At 36.5% G+C, this 27,075-nt stretch overlaps 1 protein-coding gene across 5 annotated transcripts; it reads left to right on the top strand.

Moving 5' to 3' along the window:
• LOC122029517 (1-phosphatidylinositol-3-phosphate 5-kinase FAB1A-like) lies at nt 1-27,075 on the top strand. Of its 5 annotated transcripts, none has more exons than XM_042588530.1 (15): nt 1-240; nt 825-865; nt 954-1,043; nt 1,121-1,236; nt 1,329-1,362; nt 1,848-2,558; nt 2,657-2,801; nt 2,869-3,213; nt 22,805-23,617; nt 23,714-24,039; nt 24,128-24,254; nt 24,400-24,567; nt 24,657-26,072; nt 26,161-26,421; nt 26,502-27,075. In XM_042588530.1, the coding sequence occupies exons 3-15, from the start codon at nt 1,018-1,020 to the stop codon at nt 26,832-26,834; spliced, it is 4,821 nt and encodes a 1,606-aa protein (XP_042444464.1). In that variant the 5' UTR covers nt 1-240; nt 825-865; nt 954-1,017; the 3' UTR covers nt 26,835-27,075. The 5 variants fall into 5 exon arrangements, with proteins under 5 accessions (XP_042444464.1, XP_042444466.1, XP_042444463.1 ...); XM_042588532.1 differs by having other exon boundaries at nt 825-870; XM_042588529.1 differs by lacking the exon at nt 825-865.

Raw genomic sequence — 27,075 nt, 5'->3', positions numbered from 1 at the left:
TTGCCCCTTCCCTTTATTCTTCATTTTTTTTCCATCTACTTCTCCTCGTCGTGGCCTCGCTCTTGGTTTTCCCTTCCTGGTTCGGAGAATTTCGAGTTCCTTCCCCTGCTCTTATTCTTTTCGGCTTGAACGCAGAGAGCTTCAGATCGAGAGAAGCAAAGCTTGCCCAAGTGAAGCAGCAAAGGATTCCTTTAAGGCGAACAAGGGCTTCGTGTCGACTCCCTGGATTTCTTCAATCCCGTAAGTCATTCTCTTCTCAATCGTCTTTTCTGTCATCTTCCTTGTGTTTTAATTGGGATAAAGGGGAGAAAGGGTGATTCGATATTCTTTTTTTTTTTTTAAATTGAATTTTGATTTTGGGGGTGGACAGTATGTCTGGCACATGAGCTTGGGAATCACGTTTATGACTTCGTGGTGATCCGAGATCGGTTTATTCGTCAAGTTGGTGGATTTCGTCTCTAACTAGCTCCCCGATTTTGTTTTCGCTGACTCTCTTTGCTTCTGTTTTGTTTTTATCTGTAGCTAGCAGATGTTAGATTTTATTGTAGTTTTTGTTTCTCGGATCCGCTCTTTTCGATTAGTGATTTGATACTGAGTTTTTCCGATTATGTCCATCTCTTTTCTGGTGATTATGCTCCCAAATTTTCCTACTTGTCCTAATTATTTCGAGATTGTAATATGGATCTGGGTAAGATTATCATTCATCTCTTCAGATCTGATTGACTTAGTGCTAACCGGAAGGTAGAAGGATCACTGGTGCCTGTCTTCTGTTTATGTCTTGCTCTGGGGCAAATTCTAACATATAATTTTCAACTCAATCTCAGGTTTAAACTAAATTTGGAATTTTGCTCCAGGGTCACAAAGAGTTTTGTAACAGATACTTTCTATTGGTTTTATTGCATTACACCTGTTTTATACAGACTTTGTTATTATTTTTCATTTTCTTCTTGTAGCATATTGATTGGTGAAGAGTTTAGATCTATTATGGTTGGATTCAGATGAATACATTTGCTAATCATGTCTCCTAAAACAAACACTTCCAGGTAGTACAATTAATAATTTTCTCACTGGCCTTTGTTTCTGTGTGGTATGAATTGAGGGAGTTTCTGCTTTCAAATAGTGAATACCAGCCACGGCACTATGAGTCCAGTCAGGGGAAGTATGGTGAAGAATCTTTAATAATGGATGGTTCACTTAGTCGTATGTCAAGTTGTGAGAGCTGTTCATCAAGCTATGGTAAATTCTTCTTATTTTGCTGCTGTTTTTCTTTTTCCCAAAAAAATCAGAGATTGCCATTGAGATGCTTGTTTTACTGGTCTTTTCTCCAGGTGATTTACAAACCACTCTGAATGCGCAGTGCAGGTATATATGATTCACCTCTTTTGGTGTTACGCTGTCTTCTTCAGGAGCATGAAGTTTAGGAAAAAAATTTTGTAAAATGAAGTAATCATATGCTAATTTAAAGAACATGATAAACAAAAACTAAACCAAAAATCTAAAGTCGTGCTCATCAAATACAAATGTTTTGTTTTTATATATGTTGTTGTTACTCAGATATATAAACTAAGAGTATTAAATGAATTACAAGGGTACATAGAATAGTCCCTAACTTCTAGGATGCATGTACTCTAGCCTAATTTACGTTTCATATCACTTGCCTAACAATAAGAATCAATGGTGATTACAGTTGCTAAATTATCCTGATTTCTGAAATGAATATAAAAATTGGGCCTATACTATTTTTAAGGTTTGTTTTACTTGCATGGATAACTAGGAGGGGGAGGGGAGTGGGGGAAGGTCAATTTTTGTTTATTTCTTAACTTTTTTTTTCCACTTGGTTGATTCAGTGATGCTCATGAGCTTTCATCTCACGGGGAGAATGGCTTTAGCACCTTAAAAACTGATAAAAAACAGAGAGATTTTAATGCAAAGCCTTCCCATGATGGAAGCAATGAAGGTGGTTCCGGACATCAAATTTCATCTGGAAATTTTTTATCATCCAGTTCACTGGAGAGTACCGAAGAGGATAACAAACAAAGCAATGACCTTTTGGATGATTCTCAATCCAAAATTTCTAGTCTTGTTTTAAATAATATAGAAAATCACATGGATGGTGATATTCTGGCGTGGCTTCCTGATTTTGAATCAGATCCTTGCATCTGGGTACCTCCTGAACCAGAAAACATGGAGGATGATAAACCCAGCATTGCTGACAATTATGAGGATGATGAGTACAGCGGTTCAGAGTGGAAACAGGCTAGCTCTTTAAGCAGTTTGGATGAGCATCATGGATTCATTCAAACTTCTAGAGAAAAAAGACAAAAGGCAATGTTAGATGCGATGAATGGGCAATTCAAGATTCTTGTTAGTCGTTTTTTGGCATCAGAAGGTGTTACTTTTTCTGTATTGGATGATGATAAAAGTTGGGTAGATATTGTTGCTTCCCTATCATGGAAAGCTGCATTGCTTGTTAAGCCAGATGCTACTGAAGGGCGGGCAATGGATCCCGGGGCATATGTGAAGGTGAAATGCATAGCATCTGGTACTCCACAACAGAGGTAATGTGGAGGTGGAAATTTGGTTTTATGTCTCCTTTGTTATTTTGTCACTTGATTTCCAGAAATTCGTTTCTTTATTGTGAAGCTCCTTATTTCAGTGAACTGATCAATGGATTAGTATTTAAGAAGAACGCTGCTCATAAGCACATGCAGACCAAGTTCAGAAATGCTAAACTCCTACTTCTTCAGGGGATCCTTGGCCACTCGGCTGTTGGTTTATCATCATTTAACTCCATGGAGCAGGTTAGATTATCAATATTTTAATTTATCATTTAAATTTTCTGCTCTGAATTTTTATAGCTCGAATCAGGAAAAGGACTATTTGAAGTCCATGACTGAAATGATAGAGGCTTGCCATCCAAATGTGGTCTTGGTGGAGAAAAATATTTCTCGTGACATACAGGAATCTCTGATAGAGAAAGGAATAACTGTGGTGTCTGATATGAAACACCAGCGCTTGACAAGGATTTCTCTCTGTACTGGTTCTCCTATCATTTCTTGTTCTGACTTTCCATCAAACTTGATCCTTCCACAATGCGATTTTTTCCATATTGAAAGGTTTGTGGAAGAATATAATAGTGCTAATGAAGGTGGAAAAAAACCAAGCAAAACCTTAATGTATCTAGAAGGATTCCGGAAACCATTGGGTTATACTGTGAGTATGATTTTTCTTTGATCGTTTTTCTTTTGATGTTCTTTGGCTATTGCATCTCTTTAATCTTGAAATTGTTGACTGAGAGTCACATAGGCCATAAAATTGTGAACAATCTTGGTATTTGTCTTGAAAATGGTTTATTTATTCTCATTTAATAGCATATAACACTAGTAAACTTGGTTTGCTAATGTTAAAAATAATATATTTCATTAGCTAAATTATAAGGACAATAATGCCTCTAGTCGAACTTGACAAGAAACTCCAGCTCAGCTAGACAAGTTTTTTTTAATAAAAAAACAGGGGTGAATGCCTCTCGTTGCCTACAAAGTTAGTGTTCTACAAAATATACATCAGAAAAGTAAATGAATACTAAAAGAAATGCAAACTAGGAGATACCATGATTTTTCTCCAGAATCGCTACTTCCATGACCTATGCACACGATGTCCACTATATTTTCTTCTCTTTAGTTCAGTATTAGAAGTGGAGAAACCTCTAATAATATGCATAGGAAAATACAATAAGAACATAGCAAAATATGGGCATTGTTTGCATTAAATGGATGATCTCTTTCGCATTCCCTTGAGCTCCTCTTATAGTCTTCATGTCTTATCCTTCCATTCGCTGATTTAGCGATCATCAGTCAACTGCACCTTCAAATCTTATTCGAATCGCGTAGTCAGAACTTTCGTCTTCGGCTTTGTTTGAACTAGTCATTATCAGTAGTCGACTGATTAGTGCTTAGTCAACTTTGCCAATCAACTCCAAGATATTCTGTGTACTTCCAACAGAATTCTGAGTGACTTTGTTAGTCGATTTTAAAATATTTTGTTTGCTCTAAACAAACGTATGTGGACTTAGTCGACTAGACAACTTTTTGTGTTTGACAAAGTTTGAACCATCAGTAGGTTGATCCTTATCCATCACTTGATTGACCCAATTAGAATACCCTAATCAAACTTGTCATATCCCAAGGGTATATTTGCCCGCCAAACTGAACGGTACCCCTAGTGCCAATATAGGAAATAATTGATATCAAACTAATTAAAGCCAATACAAATACCAATGTTATATAAAATCAATATGATACAAATGACAATGCGTGTATGTATGTGGCAAAAGATGATTCGCTCGCCTCCAGCGCCCCCGCCAATCCTTCCCTAAGGAAACACGGAGGAGGTAAATCACTGGTGACTACTAGCCATTAGTGCAGTGGCCAAAGCATAGGGGAAGGCATGTTCGGATGCGTCGAGTTTCAACCTCATGACCTAATGCGGCAACATTCCATGCCTTAATCATCGCACTGCCCCAAGGGGATGCCAATGCGTGTATGTATGCATGTACATTTGATCATACCAAACAAAACAAGATAATAGATTATTACTAGTCTACCAAAAACTTAAAGAGATGATATAAAAAAACAATCGAATCAAAACAGTAGAAAACAAAATCTAATAACTCGAAGTCGAGCGGGATCGACAAGCACTAATCTCTGAGCAACACTAGGGTAGTTGACATAACTTGCCCTCTATCTGCTAACCTGGAAGTTAAAGAAAAGCAAGGGATAGTGAGTACACAATACTCAGTGGGTATAAGATAGATAGTGCATGATACTACATATAAGGAGATCAAAGAAAGTACTCTTAGGTAATAATACTTACTACAAAAGTAAGAGCAAGAAAATAAAATCATACTAGTCAAACCATAAACAATAACGTAACTATTCACTAGCTTGCTCGACCAAGTATAGCCAATAAATCAGGAGTATATACAATATATCCAAAAAACCACCTACATCAACTCAGCATATAACAAGCATATAACAAAAACATAGCAAGTCCATCTCGTGTGTAGTCAGAGTATTGCTACTACTATATGGTTTAGTGGGTAGATAGGAGGAGGTAGCTATTTAACTTTTCAGCTACTGAGTGCGAGGAAAATACACGCTACTACCATCTGGTCCAGTGGACTGTCAGAGCACATAAATGTCACTATATGCTACCCAAAATACATGCCACCACTATCTGGTTTAGTGGGCAGATAGGACATGTAGCTATTTAGCTATGGACTGCAGGCGACAACATGCTACCACAAATGGTCCCGTGGGCAGTCAAGATGTACAAGCACTCGAACTAATAATGACAAGTAAGCAATAACAATCACATCCAAGATAAACTCTGCAAACTATACCATAGTCTAATGATATCATACGTATATAAACAATCAAGTATAAAGAACAATGAGACTGTATAAATATCAAATAAACTCAATGTATGGACAAGGAATAGAGTATCAACCTTAGGAATCGATCTAGAGTAGAGTCAGGTAAGCAAATTACTGCTGTCTAATCAATATATAATAATAAATAATCATGCACTAAGATCAACGAAACTATAAAGATCAAGGAATAACTATCCATCTCTAATGAAGAATGTCCTAGTCATCTTCAAATCCGAGACTTTACCTCGATCTCGAATCTACAAGTAAAACATTCGACAACTATTTAAGTACTATAATAATCCTAATAACAAACTCAATAAATGATTTATCCCCCATTAATTAAACTGTTAATAACTTAGTTGATCAATTTAAACCACATATAATTCTTAATCACTCCATCAACTAATCATTTCATAAATTTCATTGATCCATTAATTCATTTATCGATTACACATTCAACCTATATTTAATTAACTTCTAAACACTTTCAATCATGTTATTTCTTAAGCAATTGATAAAGATAATTAATCTAATAAATTGGAAATAAATCCATTACACTCAAATTAGTGATAATATGATTCAATCAAGGTTTACCTAATTCTATTTAACTATTTCATCTAATTAATCCTCTAATTAATTAGTTAATCATCTAATTAATTTTGTTAATTAGTTAATCAACCAAATTAAAGCCAATTAATCTGATTAATACACCCAAATCACCCCTAATTAAATAATCATTTTTTATTTAATCATTACTGGCAGCCCTTCTCAGCCGACTGTGGCTCCCCGGTGTGGAGTAGGGGCGGAGGAGTCGACGCCGGCACTGGCGTCGACCGATGGAGGAAGCGAGGTGATGATAGATCAGTTATGGAAAAACTACGACGGCTGGCACGTGAACCAATAGTGACCTGTGGAGATCATCAGTTGCTCGTGGCAGGAGCCCCGAAAGACAGCCATTACTGTTCTTTGACAACGAGGAAGGTGTCAATGGTAGTGGTACCAGGAGCGACAATGAGCAGCAGAAGAAGACGTAGCACGAAGGGAGAGGGAGGGCTACGACAACATTGCTAGGGCTTCGCTAAAGACAGTGGAGGCCTCTCGTCGACGATGGAGGCCATGAGTTGGGGACAACGGTGACGTGTGTTTGCTGCACGATTCCTTACGCCGAGGGAGAGGTAGCGACGGAAGTAATTGAACTTAGCGTTTAATAAAATGAAAATCTAAGTATGCTCTAATTAACTCCCAGCTTAAATAGGATTTCTTAATCGACTTTTCTAAGCCCTAATTGATATACCCTAATAAAATATAATTAAAATTCATTTTAAATTCCTAAAAATTCTAATAAACTCTGATAAATTCTTATAAAATTAAATATATTCTTTTATGTTTATTTCTGTATTTATTATGAGCTATTTTAATATTTCATTTTAAATTTCTCTTTAATATTAAATATATTATTATTATTATTATTATACCTATTTAAATTTGGTATTTTACATTATCTCCCATTAATAAAAATTTGATCTTCAAATTTCCTACTTAAGTTGTTTCACTAAGATATCCTCGTCTAAGGGTAATCACTAGATAATATATTACTATACTAATCTCTTCTAGTATCTTCAACAATTTCTAACGGTTAGGGAGTAAGGATCTCTTATAAAACTACATGATGATCTACTATTAAGGTAGGTAATCACTATTCTGTAGGTTATGAGCCCACCGTGTGAAATATCCTAGACCTTTAAATATATGTATATATATATATATATATATATATATATATATATATATATATATATATATATTTCACGAACTTCACGGTATTAACATTAAAGAGACTCAAATTAAATAAAACAACTCTAAATGATAATGCATTACAAACTGGTTTAACTTAAAACCAAAACAATCTGAGTTTGAACATCATAATAGTGAATAAAATCTTCAAAAGAACATAGAGTGCGACTAACTAGTGAGATGAATTCAACCGACTATCAAAACAGATAATTGAAATCCGACTAGAGGATTCAATATCCTAATGTAAGTAGAAAAGTAGACTAATAAAAGAAGCCCTCGGGTGTGCACTGCTTGGTACAAGAAGGCTCATCTGTCAAGTCCCTCCGTCTCCTTATTACCCGCACCATATAGATCTAGTGAGTCTAAAGACACAGTAAGTTCAACCTTTATATAAATAACATCTATTCGCATTTAAGAGAAATATTTGATAAATTATCATGTTAAATATCAACGGAGATTAATCTCTGATTTCAGTTTCATGAACCTCCAAACTACTCTAAATTAACATTCGATTTTTAGCCTTTGTTATCTTTTATTTTACTTTTAAGATTCATAAATTACAAGAATTTATATCATCAAGTGTAACTCCTTTATACCTTAACCTCTGATCGTTTGACCAAACTTTTCCTAGTATTAGGTTGGTAAAGTTCATCGGACCCTTCTTAAGCTAGATTCCCAAACCCCTCTGTTTTGATGAGATTCACCTGACCCTTCTTAAACCGGATTCCTAAACCCTTCTGTTTTGGTGAAATTCACCGGACCCTTCCTAAGCCGAATTTCTAAACCTCTTTGTTTTGGTAAAGTTCACCGGACCCTTCATAAGCCGGCCATGAACTAGGGATCCATTGTTAAGTATGTTATGTCCAGCATGAGTTCTACATACCTAATGTTTGTGGATTGTGGTTCTGATACTAACAATTAAGACTTATTAACAAAAAGAAAATCCACATCAAGGTTATATATTGCAAAATTATTTAAGAAAAGAAAGCGGGCTAAAGCAAGACACGTGAAGTTGGCAATTTCATGGTTGAGGCTAGAGAAAAGAATACTAAACTACACATATATTCTCATCCCACCACAGCAACCAAGAATTAGCATCCGACAACACACTAACATCCATTAATATAGAACACGAAAAGGAAAAGTAAATTCCCTTATCACGATTTTCCAATGGAGGAGTCACTAGAACCTCCTCAAAACATCGCAACTTGGAATATGTATTCATGAACAAGAAATCTTGCATAAAACATCAAAACTTAAATTCTATGACTCTTATAACTCTTATAGTACAGGAAACCAATGTTAGATATCTTGCCAACCATCACAAAATTTCCAGTAATACTAAGAAAAGAAAAAAAAAAGAAATTCTCTGATCACAGTAAAACATGCATCAATCATTAACCATGCGTAGTTTTAACAACCGAACCAGGGGTGCTCTGGTTATGACGTTGTACCCTTTGACTGAGGTCAGGTTCGAGCACCCCCCTGCGCAGGCTCTTATCAATTAAGTGGTACCGTTCACCCAAAAATCCCTTCGGGGGTTTCTGATAAGGGGTCGTTTCGGCGGTGGTGTCGGTCACTATAAAAAGTTTATCCATACAGTTTTTTTTTATCAATTAAGTGGTACCGTTCATCCAAAAATCCCTTCGGGGGTTTCTGATAAGGGGCCGTTTCGGCGGTGGTGTCGGTCACTATAAAAAGTTTACCCATACAGTTTTTAAATAGTCCCTTCGGATGGGTCTAGTGGCTAGCGCATGAGGTGTTGTCACAATGAGGTCTGGGGTTTGAATCTCGGCAAAGCCGAGGTAAATACCTCCCTTATATGCTAGTCATTATTCCAAAGGCTAGTAGCCGCCCGTGATTTACCTCCTCCGTGTTGGCCTTGGGACGGGTTGGCGGGGACACTGGGGACGAGCGTATTCCCCTTTTTTTTTTTGCCACAATGTAGTGCGATAAAAGCCTAATAAAAAACCTGATGATCTAATCAAAATATTATACTATGACTCGTATAGTGCAGTAAATATCAAAAGCCATAAAAGGGAATTTGCCTTAGTGTTTTACGTATGGGGGATCATCCGCGAGAGGTAGGAAAAGACGACCTTAAGTGTTTCGACGAGGTTCTTTCTCTATCTCTTCCAAAGTCGCTAGGGTTTGGATAGGGGTATGGGGAGGCTGACTGTCACACCCTAGAAGAATCTCTACTCGACAAACGGACAACATCTCCTGACAAATGAAATATGTATACAATGTCACAAGGCTACTCACAAGTTATCAACAACCCACATGGTTGGAACATACACAACCACGCAGTTATATACACAACCCACATGGTTGAAGCAGAAAGAACATAGCCACACAGTTGTATAATAAGCAACCCACATGGCTGTACCAAAAACATAGCGGAAGATGTAGGAAAGCCACATAAACCAAAAAGATACAATGCGTGTCGGCGCGACTTAAACACAATCGAATACCAAAACGATAAAGTAGCCATAAGACTAAACTCTAAATACAATGCTAAACCATAAGGAAAACATGCAAGAAAACAAAAGCGAAGTAAAAACCATCCTCTGATATGGTGTGGGATCGACAGAGAAGATACTCTAAGCGACTCCACAATCATCTATCTGCTATACGAGGAAAAGATAATACACAAATGGGGTGGTGAGTGCAGGTCACTCAGCAGATAATAGACAAGATAGTGCATGGTTAATATAAAACATGACGATCAACGCATAACAGTCTCAATAGAGAAATAAGAACATGATCATATCGACATAATCAATGCACTTAGGCATAACTGACATAATGAATACTTATAGTCATAACCAACATAAGGAATTCACATAATCATAACTGATATAATAAATGCACATACCCAATCTGCACCCTACATATACAGTATAGTGATCAGTATACTCACTAGGAATCAGCAACAGATCTGCTCGTAACACTTGAGCAATATAACCGACAGTATATACATGTATGATAAATAAACATGTATGAAACATGACAACCATATGCAACAATCATATCTCAAGCATGTGCAACAATCACAAGCAAATGCATATATATCTCCAGAAGATGCATCGCGCATTATATGCAAAATGCATGTGCATGCAACATGATCACCCCACCCATCTCTCAAGGCACGACGACCCTTGTGTAGCCGAGAGGACGAATAATGACAACTGTACTACCCTCCATATATCACTATAGAGTGGCCGAAGCGGACAGTTCACTAAGTAGTTATCTAACTACATAGCATCAGGGTCCTGACTGCTCACATCTCTAGTCCGCACTATCCTCCAGATACCACTATACACGAGTGGCTGAGGCGGATAGTGTATAACATTGAGCGACCAAGTGAGCATGACAGGACTAGCTCCACTCCAAGTTATCACTCTCCCATAGCGGCTGAATGAACAACTAACATGTCTGATGACTAGTTCATACTATAAGGGAGCAAGTGGTCATTAACATGCATATATATGACTGGCGACTAGCTCATATCATAGGGAGCAAATGGTCGTCAGCATGCAGTGCAATAATGAACATGATATAAATAATCATGATACCGACACGATCATCATCAATGCAACGCCCCAATCATTATAAAATACCTCCAATACCATAATCTATTAAACACCTATATCTATAGGTATGGGTAGATCCAATGGGTACCTACTAAATAACAAATACTATAAGTAGCAACACCAAACACTTACACACAATACACGTACGCACTTTACAATGTAGGTATAATCTACATGATTCCTCCAATATCACACCAGACGCATATGATCACCAACATAGGTATTATCGACATGATTCCTCCAATAGTACACATCAGACACGTGTATACACACAACATGCAAATACATAGACAATATGATCACACCTATAACACATACCAATCATGTGTACACTTAATATCATATATATAATTAACATGTTAGGATATCTCCTACAGTACATACTCTACATGTATATACACAATAGAGTATAGATATTCAAAGCCGAGACTGTATAGACAATAAAGAGATCATTTCTTAAGTCAAGCAGCTAAGTATCAAGCAGAATAACAAATGAACAAATTTAAAGTAAAGCAACCTAATCTATTAATAAAAAACAATCATACACTAAGTTTAATGAACTAAAGAGGCAAAAAAAGAAATACCTGCCTTTATTTGTCGATCGTGATAAACCAATCGCACGTCGAGATGCTCGTCTCGAATAAAAGTCCTGCAAATGACATGATGTACAGTTTAGCTAATCATATAAGCAACAACTAGCAAAACCCAAAATCCAAACTAATTAAGGGAAACCCTAATCGAACGATCATTAATTAACTCTATTAATGATCAACTTCAATTAATCTAATCCATTTATCAAATTAGGGTTAACCCTGTTATCAATCCTAATTAATTCATCTTATTGACTAGATCAGATTAGATTACAAATGACCAATTACCTATCCCTTTACTATCACACATTTAACCTTTAACCAATTAGGCATCGATACATAATCATATCTAGAAATCAACTCTATGCTAATCTGATATCCCTTACCCACGTCGACAAATCACCATCAACAAGTAAATAACCAAAACAATACAGAAAGATGATTTCCATTCTACAAAAACTAATTCCGATTCCTTACACATCCCCTTCTCCTTAACAAATCAGAATATCCTGCTAATCAACTCTGCAACAACCCCAAAACTGAACAAAAACTCACCTCAATCTCTACACATAACCCTTCCATGAAGATGTCAATTGCTGTTGGAAGTCATGGCTGGTGCTTAGTGAAGTTGCTATCATCCAAACCAAATAACCCAAAGCAATACTAAGTATAGATCGACACTCAGATCGTGCGCTAGGGTTGACAAATTACCTCAAATGTGGCGACAGAGCACACCAACGATCAATAGAGAGGCTCGAGGATGCGAAGATGTACACAGATCATGGATGACCACTGGGAATGTTGGTTATTGTTGGGTGCTGTAGTCTATGGCCTCGACACCACTCCAAAGAAGAAGATGGTGCAGCGGTGAAAGATAAACTAGGGATCACCACAACCAAAAGGGTGTCGGAGCTCCTTCACTCTCTCCCTCTCTCGCGACCGGGAGGTAGGCCAACAACGATTGGTTGAGGATGATGTTTGACGGCGGTTCGAAGTTGGCGATTGACCTGATTGGCTAAGGAAGGGAGATGGCAGTGTCGATAGAGATCAGGAGAGGGCCACGATAGGGTCAGCGTTGATCGGAGCTAGGCATAGCTCGATGGGGCTTCAACCGGCGGTGGATTGAATGACATCAATGCGATCGGGATGTCAACAGCGGAGACACGACAACGGCGACATCCGACATAGGGTGGCGTGGCGACGGGCCGTGGTGGCCGGCGACAACACAGAGAGAAAAAGGGAGAGGGTTGACGACGTCTGGGAGTAGATAACGATGAAGATGAAGAGGAGAAGGCTCGCGGTCGGAGCAAGGGAAAAAGAAGAAATCAGGAGGAGAGGTTGGGGCTCAACTTTAATAACTAATTTAACTTGGGTTAGTCAATCAAACCCTAAGTTTATATTCCAATCAACTCCCAACTAAAATGGGTATTCCAAACAGGTTTTCGCCAAGCCCAATCGATCCATCTCCTTAAAAAGTATCATATGGTCTCCGTTTAAATCCCAAAATTTTTTTAAAAATTCCCAAAAAATCTAATAAGGTTAATTCTCCAATAATACTTATTATTTAATTTGCAGTATCTTACACCGACGACTTTCAAGGGAAGGGTGAGGGGAGAGGAAAAATAAAACTTGTATTTAAAAGAGTCGGGTCGGGTTGCTAGCAAATCGGGTAGGGTTCGTTAATCTACTAATACTTTAATTACTTAAACCCTTTAGTACTAAACAGTAACATAAATCTTGGTTTGTCTAAGTGAACTGGTTTTTTTTTTTTGTAAATGCTGTGTGTTTCACTACCTTTGATATCTTTTATTACTTCCAAAATTCTATGCGCATGATCGTAAATGGTCCTCCAGCTTGTGTGCTCCATCAGCTTGTCTTGAAGAGTCCTCTAAATAAAGTTTGGTACAAAGGACTTGTTGGAAACTCTGCCAAGTGATCCAAAGAGTCAGTCCAACGGGTCAGTAGGAAATGGGAGAACTTGATGAAGTAATCAATGATCACCCAAATCGTACTATGTTTCCCCTTTTTCTACTTAGGTACAAAATCTTCCAAAGTAAGCTTGCTAGTCTCTAATGCTCTCGGTGGGTTAAGGGCTTACTACGCTTCCACCACGTCACTCTGATGTTATGCTTTCCGCAAGTATCGTGCTGTAAAGTCCGCAAGGCCCTTTTGCATACCGTTCCACTAGTAGGAGCATTTTAGGTCTTGATACATATGGGTACTTCTCGGATGAACCGTGAAACATGATGATTTACTTCTGGAAGTTTAACTAGGTTCACCTTGAGAGTACATAGTCTCGAGCTATTAGATGGGGGGTAACATTCAGGTAGTTGACTAAACTCTGCCTTGAAATCCATTACGCCACGGTGGCCCAACTTAGGATTTAAGAACTTCTGAAGACGAACTATAAAAAGTAGCTAAAACTATCTCTAAAAAGCCTTTCGAAATCATCACCATGTGACGCGCTACTCCTCAACCTTTGAAATCATCGCCAAGTGACGCGCTGCTCTTCGAAGGTCATCTTCTGCAATCTTCCATCATATGGTGGCTTGGTCTCGTAAGTGATAAACAGCTAGCTCCACTATCTCTGCATCATGTGGGTTATATATCCAAGTGCACCTTTGAGGTTATTTAACCAAGTATGAGCATTCCATAGGTCAGAATCTCCCATAAAATAGAGAACATCGATCTATTAATTTAGCTAATATTGGTATACGCGCCATGTTCATTACCCAATTAGTAGTGGTAGGGGCGAGTACGATTGTCAATGCTTGCTGAGATAGTGCTCCTTGATCTCCAATAAGTGGTTGACTGCCTCGATCCCTATTTTTTTGAGACTGTACCAGTCGACACTTCAAATGAATTTACATTCTCTATGTCAGGGTCAGGTTCTAGATCGTGTCTACTAGTCGCTTACATGGTCAACGTTGACCACAATCGCAAGTGTGGGCTATCTCACTAAGTGTCATTTCTACTATGACCAAGTGAATAAGTACCTAATAGAAAGGTATAATAACATAATATAACCAACTAAATGAGAGAGTCTAACCAATCATATTTCAATTTTCTATGGAAAAAACTGTCTAACAATAACCTAAACAAAGTAGTGAACACAAAAGGTAAGATAATCACTAGAGATATACCTTACTTCCTATAGAGATGTCCTTCAGCTCGCCAAACATCCCAAACTCGGAAAACCATAAATCAAAACGAGATGGAAATCTTAAAACACAAAAACCCAACATTCGAACTCGAACCATGCTCTGATATCAATAAAATTGTCATATCCCGAGGGTATACTTGTCTGTCAAACCGGACAATATCCCCTAGTGAAAATATATGAAATAATCGATATCAAACAATTAAAGTTAACACAAATACCAATGCAATATACAATCGATAAGATACAAATGTCAATGTGTGTATGTATGCATGTATATGTGATCATACCAAATGAAACTAGATAATAGATTATTAATAGTCTACCAAAAACTCAAAGAGATAATTAAAAAAAACATGAATCAAAATAGTGGAAAACAAAATCTAATAACTCGAAGTCGAGCGGGACCCGCAAACACTGATCTCTGAGCAACACTAAGGTAGTCGACACAACTTGCCCTCTATCTGCTAACTTGGAAGTCAAAGAAAAGTAAGGGGCAGTGAGTACAAAATACTCAGCATAAGATAAATAGTGGGTGATACTACATATAAGGAGTTAAAGAAAGTTGACTCAGTTAATAATACTTACTACAAAAATAAGAGCAAAAACATAAAATCATCTACTAGTCAAACCATAAATAATAATGTAACCGTTCACTAACCTGCTCCACCAGGTACAACCAATAAATCAGGAGTACATATAGTATATCTAAAAAACCACATGCATAAACTCCGCACATAATAGCAAGTTCTGATTGTGCGCAACAACATGCTATAACAAATGGGTCTCATGGACAGTCAGGGTATCCACTATTTGTGGGGGACAATATACGCTACTGCTATTTAGTCTAGCGGGCAGATAGGATGAGGTAGCTATCTAGCTCCTCAGCTACTGATTACGGGGGACAATACACGCAACCACCATCTGGTTCAGTGGGTAGTCAGAGCACATAAATGTCACTATATGCGGGCGACAATACACGTTACCACTACTTGATCTAGTGGACACAGGACATGTAGCTATCTAGCTATGGACTGTGAGCAACAATATGCTACCATGGATGGTTCCGTGAGCAGTCAAGATATACAAGCATACAAACTAATAATGACAAGTAAGCAATAACATTTACATCCAAAAATAAACCCTGCAAACTACACCATAGTTTAATGATTTCGTATGTATATAACCAATCAAGCATGAAGAACCATGAGATTGCATAGATATCAAATAGACTCAATGTTTGGACAAGGAATAAAGTAACAACCTCTAGAACCGATTTAGAGTAGAGTTAGGGTAAGTAAATAACTGTTGTCTAATCAATATATAACAATAAATAATCATGCATTTATATCAACGAAACTATAGAGAACTATCCACCTCAAATGTAGAACGTCCTAGTCATCTTCAAATCCGAGACTTTGCCTCGAGCTCGAATCTACAAGTAAAACATTCGACCATTATTTAAGTATTATAATAATACTAATAACAAACTCAATAAATGATTTATTCCACCCGTTAATCGAACTGTTAATAACTTAATTGATCAATTTAAACGACGTATAATTCTTAATTACTCAATCAACTAATCATTTTATAAATTTCATTAATCAATCAACTAATCAATCCATTACATTTATCGATTACACATTCAACCTATATTTAATTAACTTCTAAACACTTCCAATCATAGTTTGCAAAATCGCGATCCGGATCGTAGGATCGTAGGATCGTACGATCCGGAAGCCCAAAATCGATCCAGAATCATGCAGAATTGTTTTTGCAGTAGGATCGCAACAGGATCGGTAGGATCGGAATAGAATCGGTAGGATTGGAACAGGATCGGAGCAGAATCGGAGCAGGATCGGTGAAAGCTTTGAGAGGTCATAACTTTTGACTCGGATTGAACCACGGGGCCTATAATATATCAAATCAAAGCTCGTTCAGAGATCTTTAATAAATTTCAAAGTTTATCTTTAACCACCATATTTCAAACCCCAAAAATATCATTTAAATCCTTTTCGGATGTCTAGAGGATTTTATGTTTTTTTTATTATGTTTTTTTTCATCTTATTAGGGTTTTAAATTATTTAAACATATGTTTACTTATTTTTGAGTTAGTTTTTTATCAATAATATTCTGTCAATTCTTTTTCTTCAAAATAATGAGTTTTTGGATATCTATTGTTTAATATTATGTGACATCAACCAGTCTTTAGAAGATTATTTCCAGCATTCATATTTGAATCAAATGATTCAATAGCTTCTGTTATATACGTTAAGTGCTTTGTTGACCTTTAAATTGAATTATCTTATAAATCAAGGAAATATTTTTGACATTGAATGTGTTATTATTATTGTATTAATAGAAATTTTATATTCTTTCATTTTATAATATGAAAATATAAATATTATTACTATGTGAGAATGACAATTGAATTACAAGTTAATTTAAATTTATACATGTAGTAATGTAATTTGAGGTGTTGAGTATAAATAATTGCATATATATACAAAATTAGTTATTTATTTATATGTAAATGAGTTTTTAGGTATTTTTTTTCTAATTATTAATCATGTACGATAAGATTTTAAGGGTTTTTCGTAGGATCGTACGATTCTACGATCCGATCCTAACCCTAAATCGATTCTGCGTAGGATCGCGATTCTGCAAACTATGCTTCCAATCATGTTATTTCTTAAGCAATTGATAAAGATAATTAATCTAATTAATCGAAAATAAATCCATTACACTCAAATTAGTGATAATCTGATTCAATCAAGGTTTACCTAATTATATTTAACTATTTCATCTAATTAATCCTCTAATTAATTAGTTAATCATCTAATTAATTTTGTTAATCATCAATTAATCAGTCAATCATTTTAATCAACCAAATTAAATCCAATTAATCTAATTAGCTGATTAATACACCCAAATCACCCCTAATTAAATAATCGATTTTTATTTAATCGTTACATGCAACTCTTCTCAGTCGATTGTGGGTCGACAGCTGTCGATTGGAGTAGAGGGCGGAGGAGTCAACGCTGGTGTCGACCGACGGAGGAGGCTGGGTGACGACAGATCGACTGTGGAAAAACTGCGGCGGCTAGCATGCAACCGTGCCCGATAATGTCCCGTGGAGGTTGTCGGTTGCTCACGGCGGGAGCTCCCAAAGACAATCGCGACTGTTTTTTGATAGCAAGAAAAGTGTCCGTGGTAGTGGAGTTAGGCACGACGACGAGGAGAAAAAGAAGACGTTGCACATAGGGAGAGGGAGGGCTACATAGTGGAAGCCTCCCATCGGCGGCGATGGAGGCCACGAGTTGGGGATAGCGGCTATGTTCGCCACTCGATTGCGGACACCAAGGGAGAGGTAGCGACGAAAGTAATTGAACTTGACGTTTAATAAAATGAAAACCTAAGTATGCTCTAATTAACTCTCAGCTTAAATAGGATTTCTTAAGAGACTTTTCCAAATCTTAATTGATATACTCCAATTAAATATAATTAAAATTCATTTTAAATTCCTAAAAATTCTAATAAATATCGATAAATTCCTATAAAATCAAATATATTCTTTTATGTTTATTTCTTTATTTAATATGAGTTATGAGTTATTTTAATATTTCATTTTAAATTTCTCTTTAGTATATATATATATATATGGTATATTACAAAATCAAACTTAAGGTATTAAACTAGTAGTTGTCTGATACTTATTAGTCGATTGGACCTTAACTTCGACCATATCTAAGGTCTAAAATTGTTGTCTACCTTAAACCTTATATACAAGGCACTCTACTCACATTTCTCATAGAGTTTCTCCAAGTCTTGATGTCTTCTACCATTAACTTGCCTATCTCATATGCTTTGAGCCCTCAGTTTCTCCTTAGCCATCTTTTGATTCATTGCTTATATAGATTTCCTCCTCGACTTGTATATTCCACGTCTTATAGTCTCTCGGATGCACCGTTCTTCCTTGATGTCACGGACCTCAAGCCATTGAGTCATCCCAACCCTTGCCAACGCCAAGGCAACTTCTATACATGGTAGACTTTGCACAACTTAGTACATAAGTTAAATAGCCACAAATCTAACTTAAACCCTTTGTCATTTTCATTTTCATTTTCATCAAGACCCTTTGTTGCTTAATGTAGAGGAGGACTAGAATTCTAATAAAATTTCCCTTTTGATGATTGACAATCCGTTTAAGTTAGTTAAAATCATAGTCAAAATTATAAATTAAGGAAAGTTTCAAGCTTCTCCTTCACTTAAGCTCCCTCTAGAACTAGGAATTTTTGAAAAATTTAAAAAAATTGTTAACTTAACCCTTAATTTCTCCCACTTTTCCACTCATCAAAGACCCACAAATTCAAACGGTCTATTTGACTTGGTTAATGTGCTAGTCGATTGAAGACACAATAGTCGATTGAGGTACATTAGTTGACTAATATTCTTGCTTTAGTCTATTGCCACCTAAATTGTGCCAATCTTTAAAAAATTAATGAAAAATTCTAAAAAATTTTAAAAAATTTAAAATTTTGTAGGCAAATATAATTTATGTATTACTTTGAGAGAAAAATGAATTTTCATAAAAAATGAGTGCTACAAGCTATTTTTGGTGTAAGTCAAACTTATCAACATATATTAAATCAAGTGTATAACTCATGATTTTCTAACAATATAACAATTCGAAATTCTCAACCTATTTTTCAGAATTTTAAGGGTACTTGCTATGTCAACCATATGATCGTTATTATTATTATTATTTATTCTAATACGGTTGACCCTAAGGTCAATTAATAGTTAAAATAAAGATTTTAGTACCTAAAACAAGTTAGGTCCAACTAGATTCACTAAAAAATATTTAGGTATTCATGTCTTAGCTATTGTTCCAATTTTGCCTACTCTTCTAGATAACAAGCTAAAACAAGTTTTTTTATAACCCTTATACCCTAAGCCGTTTTTGCTTAAGTTTGCCCTTTGACTACTAACTAACAAGTTCAAAGATTGTGATATAATAGTAAACTTGTCTAAGGCTAATTTTAATGAATCAATTTGTTTTCTAGCACTAGTTCTTGAATCCTAATGTCCTGCAATTTATCACATGCTATACTATTAATCTAAGCTTTTCTTCTAACATGACATTTTTCATTTTCAATAATTAATTTTCTTTTTAGACATATCTAATGGTCTATTTAATGAATTAACGAAATAAATTAACTTAGATTCATAAGAGGAGGAATTTACCTCACTTGTTGTGTTGTGATTTGAATTCTCCTTTTCTCCTTGGATGAAGATATGCCATTATCAATATTAGAAGGATTCGATTGTTTGGTTTGATGTCCTCTGATGAGCTGGTCTCATCCCAAACAGCCGGTAGGTTTCTTTTAGGAGGTTCCCTCTTTTTCTTTTCTTAGTTTTGGGTATTTCTTCTTTACATGCCCTTGTTGTAGTTATAGCATTGCTTAGTTTGTCTTCTATCCTCCTTGTACTTTACATACTCTTTCACGTCTTCCTCATTCAATTTAAACCGCTTTTTAAATTTACTTTTTGCCTTAGTTGCCAAACACACCTCGCCATTGTTGTTCGCTTCCATGGTGAGCTCCTCAGATTTGGAAGGTGATGATCGCCCCTTTCTTTCCTTTTCCCTTCTGACCAAGCTTAGATTGTAGTGTTCATTTGTTTGTCCCTTTCCTGCATCTAGATCCCTAGAGACATGCAACTCTAATTCTGAAAATAATGAATCTAAACTACTTGCATTGAGATCCCAGGCAAGCAATGAGGTAGTTGTTGTCCACCGAACTCCAATATCGCATTTTTGGTAGAGCTTTCAATGCAATTTAGATGAGGTTATGTTTGGCCATAATTCCTCACATTTATTAGTTCTTGAATTAATTGATTATACCTTGAGTGCATATCCGTGATTTGCTCCCCTTTTAACATTCTAAATGAATTGAGCTTTGATTGCATCAGATCTCTTTGTGCAAACTTAGTTTTTGTTGACCCTTCATGCATTTTGATTAGTCTCTCCCATAATTCATTGGCTATGGTGTATTTCTCTAATTTTCTCATTTTCTATTTAGGAAAAGCTTGCTCCTGTGCCATATTTGCTTTAGTGTCATCTACCACCTTTTCTGTTGGCTTCTTTGTTAACCTAGAATGGGGCAACCTGCTATTATGGTCATCAACAGAAAATTCATACCCTTCTTTGATTGTGATTACCATGACGATCTCCAATTTGAAGAAGTGCCCCATCTTATACTTTAATGAGTTGAAGCTCCTCTCTAGCTTCAGAATTTGAAATCGATCTCCGGCCATGTGCTTTATTGGTTGATACTCCTTCGACAACAAATCACTTGTTGGAATCGGTGTCGGTGTGCTAGAGAGGAGTGAACAACACTCGTTGACTAAAGTTCAATATTCTACAAATTATGCACAACAGAAAGTAAATGAACATTAAAAGGAGACACCAAATTTTTTACATGGTTCACAATTCCCTAGAATTGATATGTCTACAGCCTATATACACACGATGTCCACTATACTTTCTCTTCTTGAATTGAGCATTGGAAGTGGAGAAACCTCTTACAATAATCAACAAAATGCAAAGGAAAAATAAAATAAGAATATAAAAGCAATCAAGGCTTGGGATGAAGTTTATGGGCATTGGTTTCCATGAAATGAATGATCTCTCTTGCAGTTCCTTGAGCTCCTTTTATAGCCTTCATGTTGAATTTTTCCATTTGTTGATCTGACCATCAATTGACAACTCTTTCAAATCTTATCAGATGGCACTTCCATCTTCGGCTTCATTTGAATTAGTCGCTATAGCATTAGTCAATTGGACTTAACGGTTGTCAATTGATCTGCTCAGTCAACTTCGCTAGTTGACTCCAGAACATTTGTGCACTTCACTTTGCTACTCAACCCCAAAATATTCTGTTTGCTTCAAAAGAACCTTAGTCGACTAACTTTCTGTCCATTTGACAAGGTTTGAACCATGATTGATTGAACCAGAATATCCCAATAGACCAAACTTTGAATGGACTTCGACTTCGACCACATTTAAGGCTAAGTCCACTTAAGTATGTTGTTTACCCTCGACCCTTGTATATATGTTATTTTACTCATATCTCTAGTGGAGTTTCTCTAAGCCTTGAGGTCTTCTACCGTTAAACTGCATCCCTCAGATGCTTTGAGACCTCGTCTCCTCCTAGCCATCCTTCGCACCTTTGATTGGTATATCTCCTCGACTTGCCATGCTCTGATGTTTCTTCTCCTGCACTTCTCGAATGTGCCATCCTTCTATGATCTCATAGATCTCGAGCCATCGAGCCATCACAACTCTTGGCCAGACCATATATTTGGTAAACCTTGCACAACTTACTTAGTACACAAGTTAGGGAGCCACAAATCTAACTTAAACCTTTGCCAATCTCATGAAAATCTTATGCTGCTCAAACACAGTGGGGGATGAGAGTGCCAACCAAACTTGGTTTGGTTTTTGTCCATTTGCACCTCTTAGCGCACACAGAGACTAGGCTGTTTCTGATTTTTAGACTTGGAGTAGCAATTTTTCTCTTATCTATTGTAACCATTACTTGAAGACTGTGCTGCCTTGGTTCTGGGAGTATTTTCACTAGCATGGTTTTTATTCCCAAAGTGTTATATCAGTTTATGCTTCTGACTATTTGCAGTTCCCTTCTGATTTTGTGATGCCAAAGTGCATCAAGCTTGTATGCACCATGGTTTGGTACTACTACAGTTGTAAGTAGGTGTTGTTTGTCCATTTAAACTCTATAATTCACTTCTGTTAGTAAGATACGAGGATGTACCACGCTACCTAGTGATAGTGTCAATGAGCGATTGGTAGAATTTTTGTTTGTGGCATTCAAATGACAGCAGTTTGTGAAATTAATACTGCTGCATCAAATTATTTGTATAGTCCTATGTTACATGAGGATTATCTTTTGTTGTAAGTTACTGCTAGAAGTAACAATGACATCAAGCAATACAACAAAGATTTTATTCCACTAGTATCACAAAAGCCCGTCTGTTTTACATGTATCCTTGTTTTAACGTGCGAAACTCATTCTTGTCCCATTTCAAATTAATTAAAATAGTTTAAAAATGTAGGTACACTAGTAAATATCTTTGGAATTCTTGCAAGACCATGATTGGATTCAGAAACTTTGCTTGTCTAAGTACTCTTTGTGTTGGATTTTTGCAGATATTGCTGAAGGGTGCTGAGAGTGATGATCTGAAAAAGATTAAGCGTGTCGTTCAGTACACAGTTTTTGCAGCATACCATTTGATCCTTGAGACTTTGTTTTTTGCAGATCAAAGAGTGTTTTTCACTGATAATAATGCTGCAAGAAGAGAAAGTGGAAATTTCAATAATGAACCATTTCACTTTATTAGATCTGATGCTACAGGGTACTTGGATAACCATGAAGGTTGTTTGTCTCTCATAGCTTCAGAGCAATCAGTAGATGTTCCAATATGCAGTGGCTCATTTGGTAGTTTTACAGATGTGGTGACATCATCAGATTCTCATTTAGGATATACAATTTCTGAAAATTCTGGTATTGTTGACACAAATGTGTTAGACTCCTTCCAATCTAGAAATTTGCTATCTCTTTTCTCTCCTAGGCGTGAAGACAATTCTACTACACCTAATTTTGAATCTGGTTCAGTAGAATTTGTCATTCAAAATACAGTATCTGATGGCAAAAGAACTGACCATGATGTCTCAGAGAACTCTGAAATTAAAGAAGAGAAGCTAGGTGATGGAGCCTTGGATTATAAGGACAATGGGATTATTGGGGATTCTATTGTGGTTAATAATGATGCCCACATTTCTAAACAACAGAATGATGATATTGAGAGTGTGTTGGATTCACAGAGTATTTTGGTTTTACTTTCAAAACAGTGTACAACGAAAGCAACCATCTGTGATCAGAGTCATCTTTCCCGTATTAAATATTATGGGTACTTCGACATTTCACTTGGACGATTTCTGAAAGATTTGTTGCTTGATAAGGTTTGTTTCCTTTTTTTATTTCTTTGCTGACAATAGTTTGGTTTATTTTATGTCAATGGAGTTTGTATGAATGGACACTTTATGCAACTTTTGCAGAATAGTTGCACTTCTTGTGGTGAACCACCAGAGGCACATGTTTTCTGTTACACACACCAGAATGGGAATTTAAGTGTATATGTCAAGAAAATTTCTCCTGATTCTCATTTGCCAGGTGAATCTGAAGGAAAAATTTGGATGTGGACTCGTTGTTTGAGATGTAAGAATGGAAGTGAGATATCCACAAGGAGAGTCCCCTTATCTAGTTCAGCGCATAGTCTTTCATTTGGGAAGTTCTTAGAGCTCAGCTTTTCAGGTCATTCTGCTGCTAGTAGGTTATCTGAATGTGGGCATTCATTGCACAGGGATTTCCTTCGGTTTTTTGGGTAAGTTCATCTTCTTTATTTGGTGTGAATAAGCTTATAGTTTCTTTTTCTTGGATGTGAAACCTTAGCATACTTCGATGAAATGCAGATTAGGCTCAAAGGTTGCGATGTTTGTTTATTCATCAGTTAAGATATATGCTGCCTGTAAGCCACCACCTGTTTTGGAGTTCCATGATCCAAAAGGTCAAGAGTGGTTTAAGAAAGAAATGGAAGATGTATGTACTTTTTTAACTTAATAGTAAAACATTTCGTTAATATTTTTGTTATTGATTGTATATTATCTAACTAATGAAATTTTACATCTAATACCATTTAAAAGCTAGTTTTTCCTCATTAACCTACATAATGATTTTTTGCAAGGTTCTTTTTCGAGGGCACAAATTTTTCTCTGAAGTCTCGGACTTGTTGCAGAACTTGAAGTCTAGATATATTGATCCTCATGCTAGACAATGTGCTAAGATCTCAGGTTCACTCAAGGAGTATGCTGAAGTTGAAGAGATGCTGATAAAGGAAAAAACTGAATTTGAGGTTATATTAACGCTCTGTTGCTTTCTTAGTATGATATTTTAACCCTTGTTTAACAGAATAAAAATTTCATTGAATTGACAACTATCCAGGCTTTTTTGCTGAAGGCAATAGATAACAATGGTCAAGTGGACATATCTACTTATGAGGTTCTTGATTTAAAGTGGCTTAACCAGGAGCTCCTTCTTGAGTTATACATTTGGGACAGCCGTTTAAATTGCCTTTTCCAGGATATGAAATGTCAAAAGGAAAGTGTGGTTGTAGTTGATGAAGTTTCAAGAGCGCCTAGTCATGAAGATGAAACAACCTATTGTGCTGACAACACACAAATTGATGTTGATGTTCAGTCAACCAAAATTTGTGTTGAGACAATTGATAGCTCCAATACGCTTCTTGATATTGGTTTGGCTGATTTGGAACAACCAGCTGGAATGCTTTCTGTTAAATCATGGAATGATGAGTTGGTTACATCTGTCCTTGAACTAGAGCAAAGATCAGGTTATTTGCCTTCTGCTCCCAGAGAAAATAATAAGACTCAGGAAGTTTGCGCATCTATTTCCAGTGACATACAAAATCATTCTGTACAAACTGTAGAGGATCCTTTTGTTGATAGAACAACTGATGAGCTGAAAAATGACGAGGCAGTTACTAAATCTTCTGTGAATGATAATTCAAGTGTTTATGCAAAATCAGAAGGTCCAGAAGATTTGATATGGGCTCCATTTTCTGATTTAAAGAGGGAATACAGAAATGACCTCAATGATGGTTCATTTAGAAAGTTCAAATTTATGAATACATATATTCCATCCCATCTTTCTCCATTGCACCGACCTAGTGAAACAGACTCATTGTATTTTCCAGTGGGCCCTGGTGGGAATGTCTTGTCTGTTTCCCAGGATGAGATATCAAGTATAATTGCCTGTGCACTTTCCGCATCTGAAGATCATCCTACCTTGCCAGAGAATGAACCAATGGAACTGCATAAATCTTATAGCTTAACATCTGAAAGTTCTGGTATCTCTACACATTGGTCTTCTATGGGATTATCAGAGACAGAAGGAATAAATATGTCACACAGTATCTCCTCACTCTCATTAGATGAGTCATTCACCTCCATTTCTGATGGTTCAATATCTGTTGATCATATGCCAGCTTCAGATAATCTCCATCCTCAGGTGTCTGTGGGGATGGATAAGGTTTCTGGGAGAAGCATTTTCTCTGTAGCTTGCATATATGCAAAGCAATTTTACACTCTCAGAAAGAAATGCTGTCCTTCTGAACTTGCCTACATATCCTCCTTAGGCCGTTGCAAGAAATGGGATGCTCAAGGAGGGAAAAGCAAAGCTTTTTTTGCAAAGACACTGGATGACAGGCTTATAATTAAACAAATAAAAAAGGCAGAATTAGATTCTTTTTTAAAATTTGGCCCTGATTATTTTAAGCATGTTTTTCATTCTTTAGATTTGGGAAGCCAAACATGTCTTGCAAAAATCTTGGGAGTGTATCAGGTATGTAAGTGAACACCTTGTCTTTTGTTTACCTGATTGCAGACTTTAAGTGACGTGTCTATCTAATTATTGTTTCTATGATATTAAGGTTCGGCAAACCAAAAATGGGAAAGAAATAAAAACTGATCTCATGGTGATGGAAAATCTTTTGTTTGGACATAAAGTTTCACGAACATATGATCTGAAAGGTGCTAGCTTTGCTCGATACGTTGCTGATGCAAAGTATAGCAAAACAGTTCTTTTGGATCAAAATTTTGTGGAGGACATGTGCAAATCACCTATATATCTTGGCGGGAAAACTAAACATCTTCTTCAGCGGGCCATTTGGAATGATACTTCATTTCTCACTGTGAGTTTGCAGTCAACGGTTAGTAACTCAAATTTTCTTGAATCTCATAGATACTAAAGTTTATATTATTAAATTTTCAGTCTATCAATGTCATGGACTACTCTCTACTTGTTGGAGTGGATGATGAGCGAGGAGAGCTTGTTTTTGGCATTATAGATTATTTGCGGCAGTATACATGGGACAAGCAGTTGGAGACGTGGGTGAAAGCTTCAATGGTCGTTCCTAAGAATGAACTACCAACCATTATTTCACCTAAAGAGTACAAGAAGAGGTTTAGAAAGTTTATGGCCAAATACTTCTTAGCGGTTCCTCATAGTTGGAACTGTGAACACTGCTCACCGACGTGCATATTTTGTGTTGATGGCAAAAAAAGTTATGCCAAAGTTCATAACACGGAGTTGGCAGAACAGTAATAATCCGTCCAGGCCAAATTTAAAGTTGATACTTCCTCAGCAGAAAATTCAATTTCTTATTCTTTTCTGTACTTGCTTCATTTGTATATAGTTATTGCTTCATCCTCCTGATATTTGCGATTTTTTAAGCAAATTTGTAGGTTAAGCTAGTTCCACTCTATTTGTACCTATGGGTTTGTCTAAAATTGTACACCGATTTTAAACCAACTCAAAGTATGTTCTTTCTTGTCAATGTTTATCA

Source organism: Zingiber officinale, chromosome 10B (assembly GCF_018446385.1).
Source record: "Zingiber officinale cultivar Zhangliang chromosome 10B, Zo_v1.1, whole genome shotgun sequence".
Lineage (NCBI taxonomy): Eukaryota > Viridiplantae > Streptophyta > Magnoliopsida > Zingiberales > Zingiberaceae > Zingiber > Zingiber officinale.
This window is presented reverse-complemented; position numbering and strand designations above follow the sequence as displayed.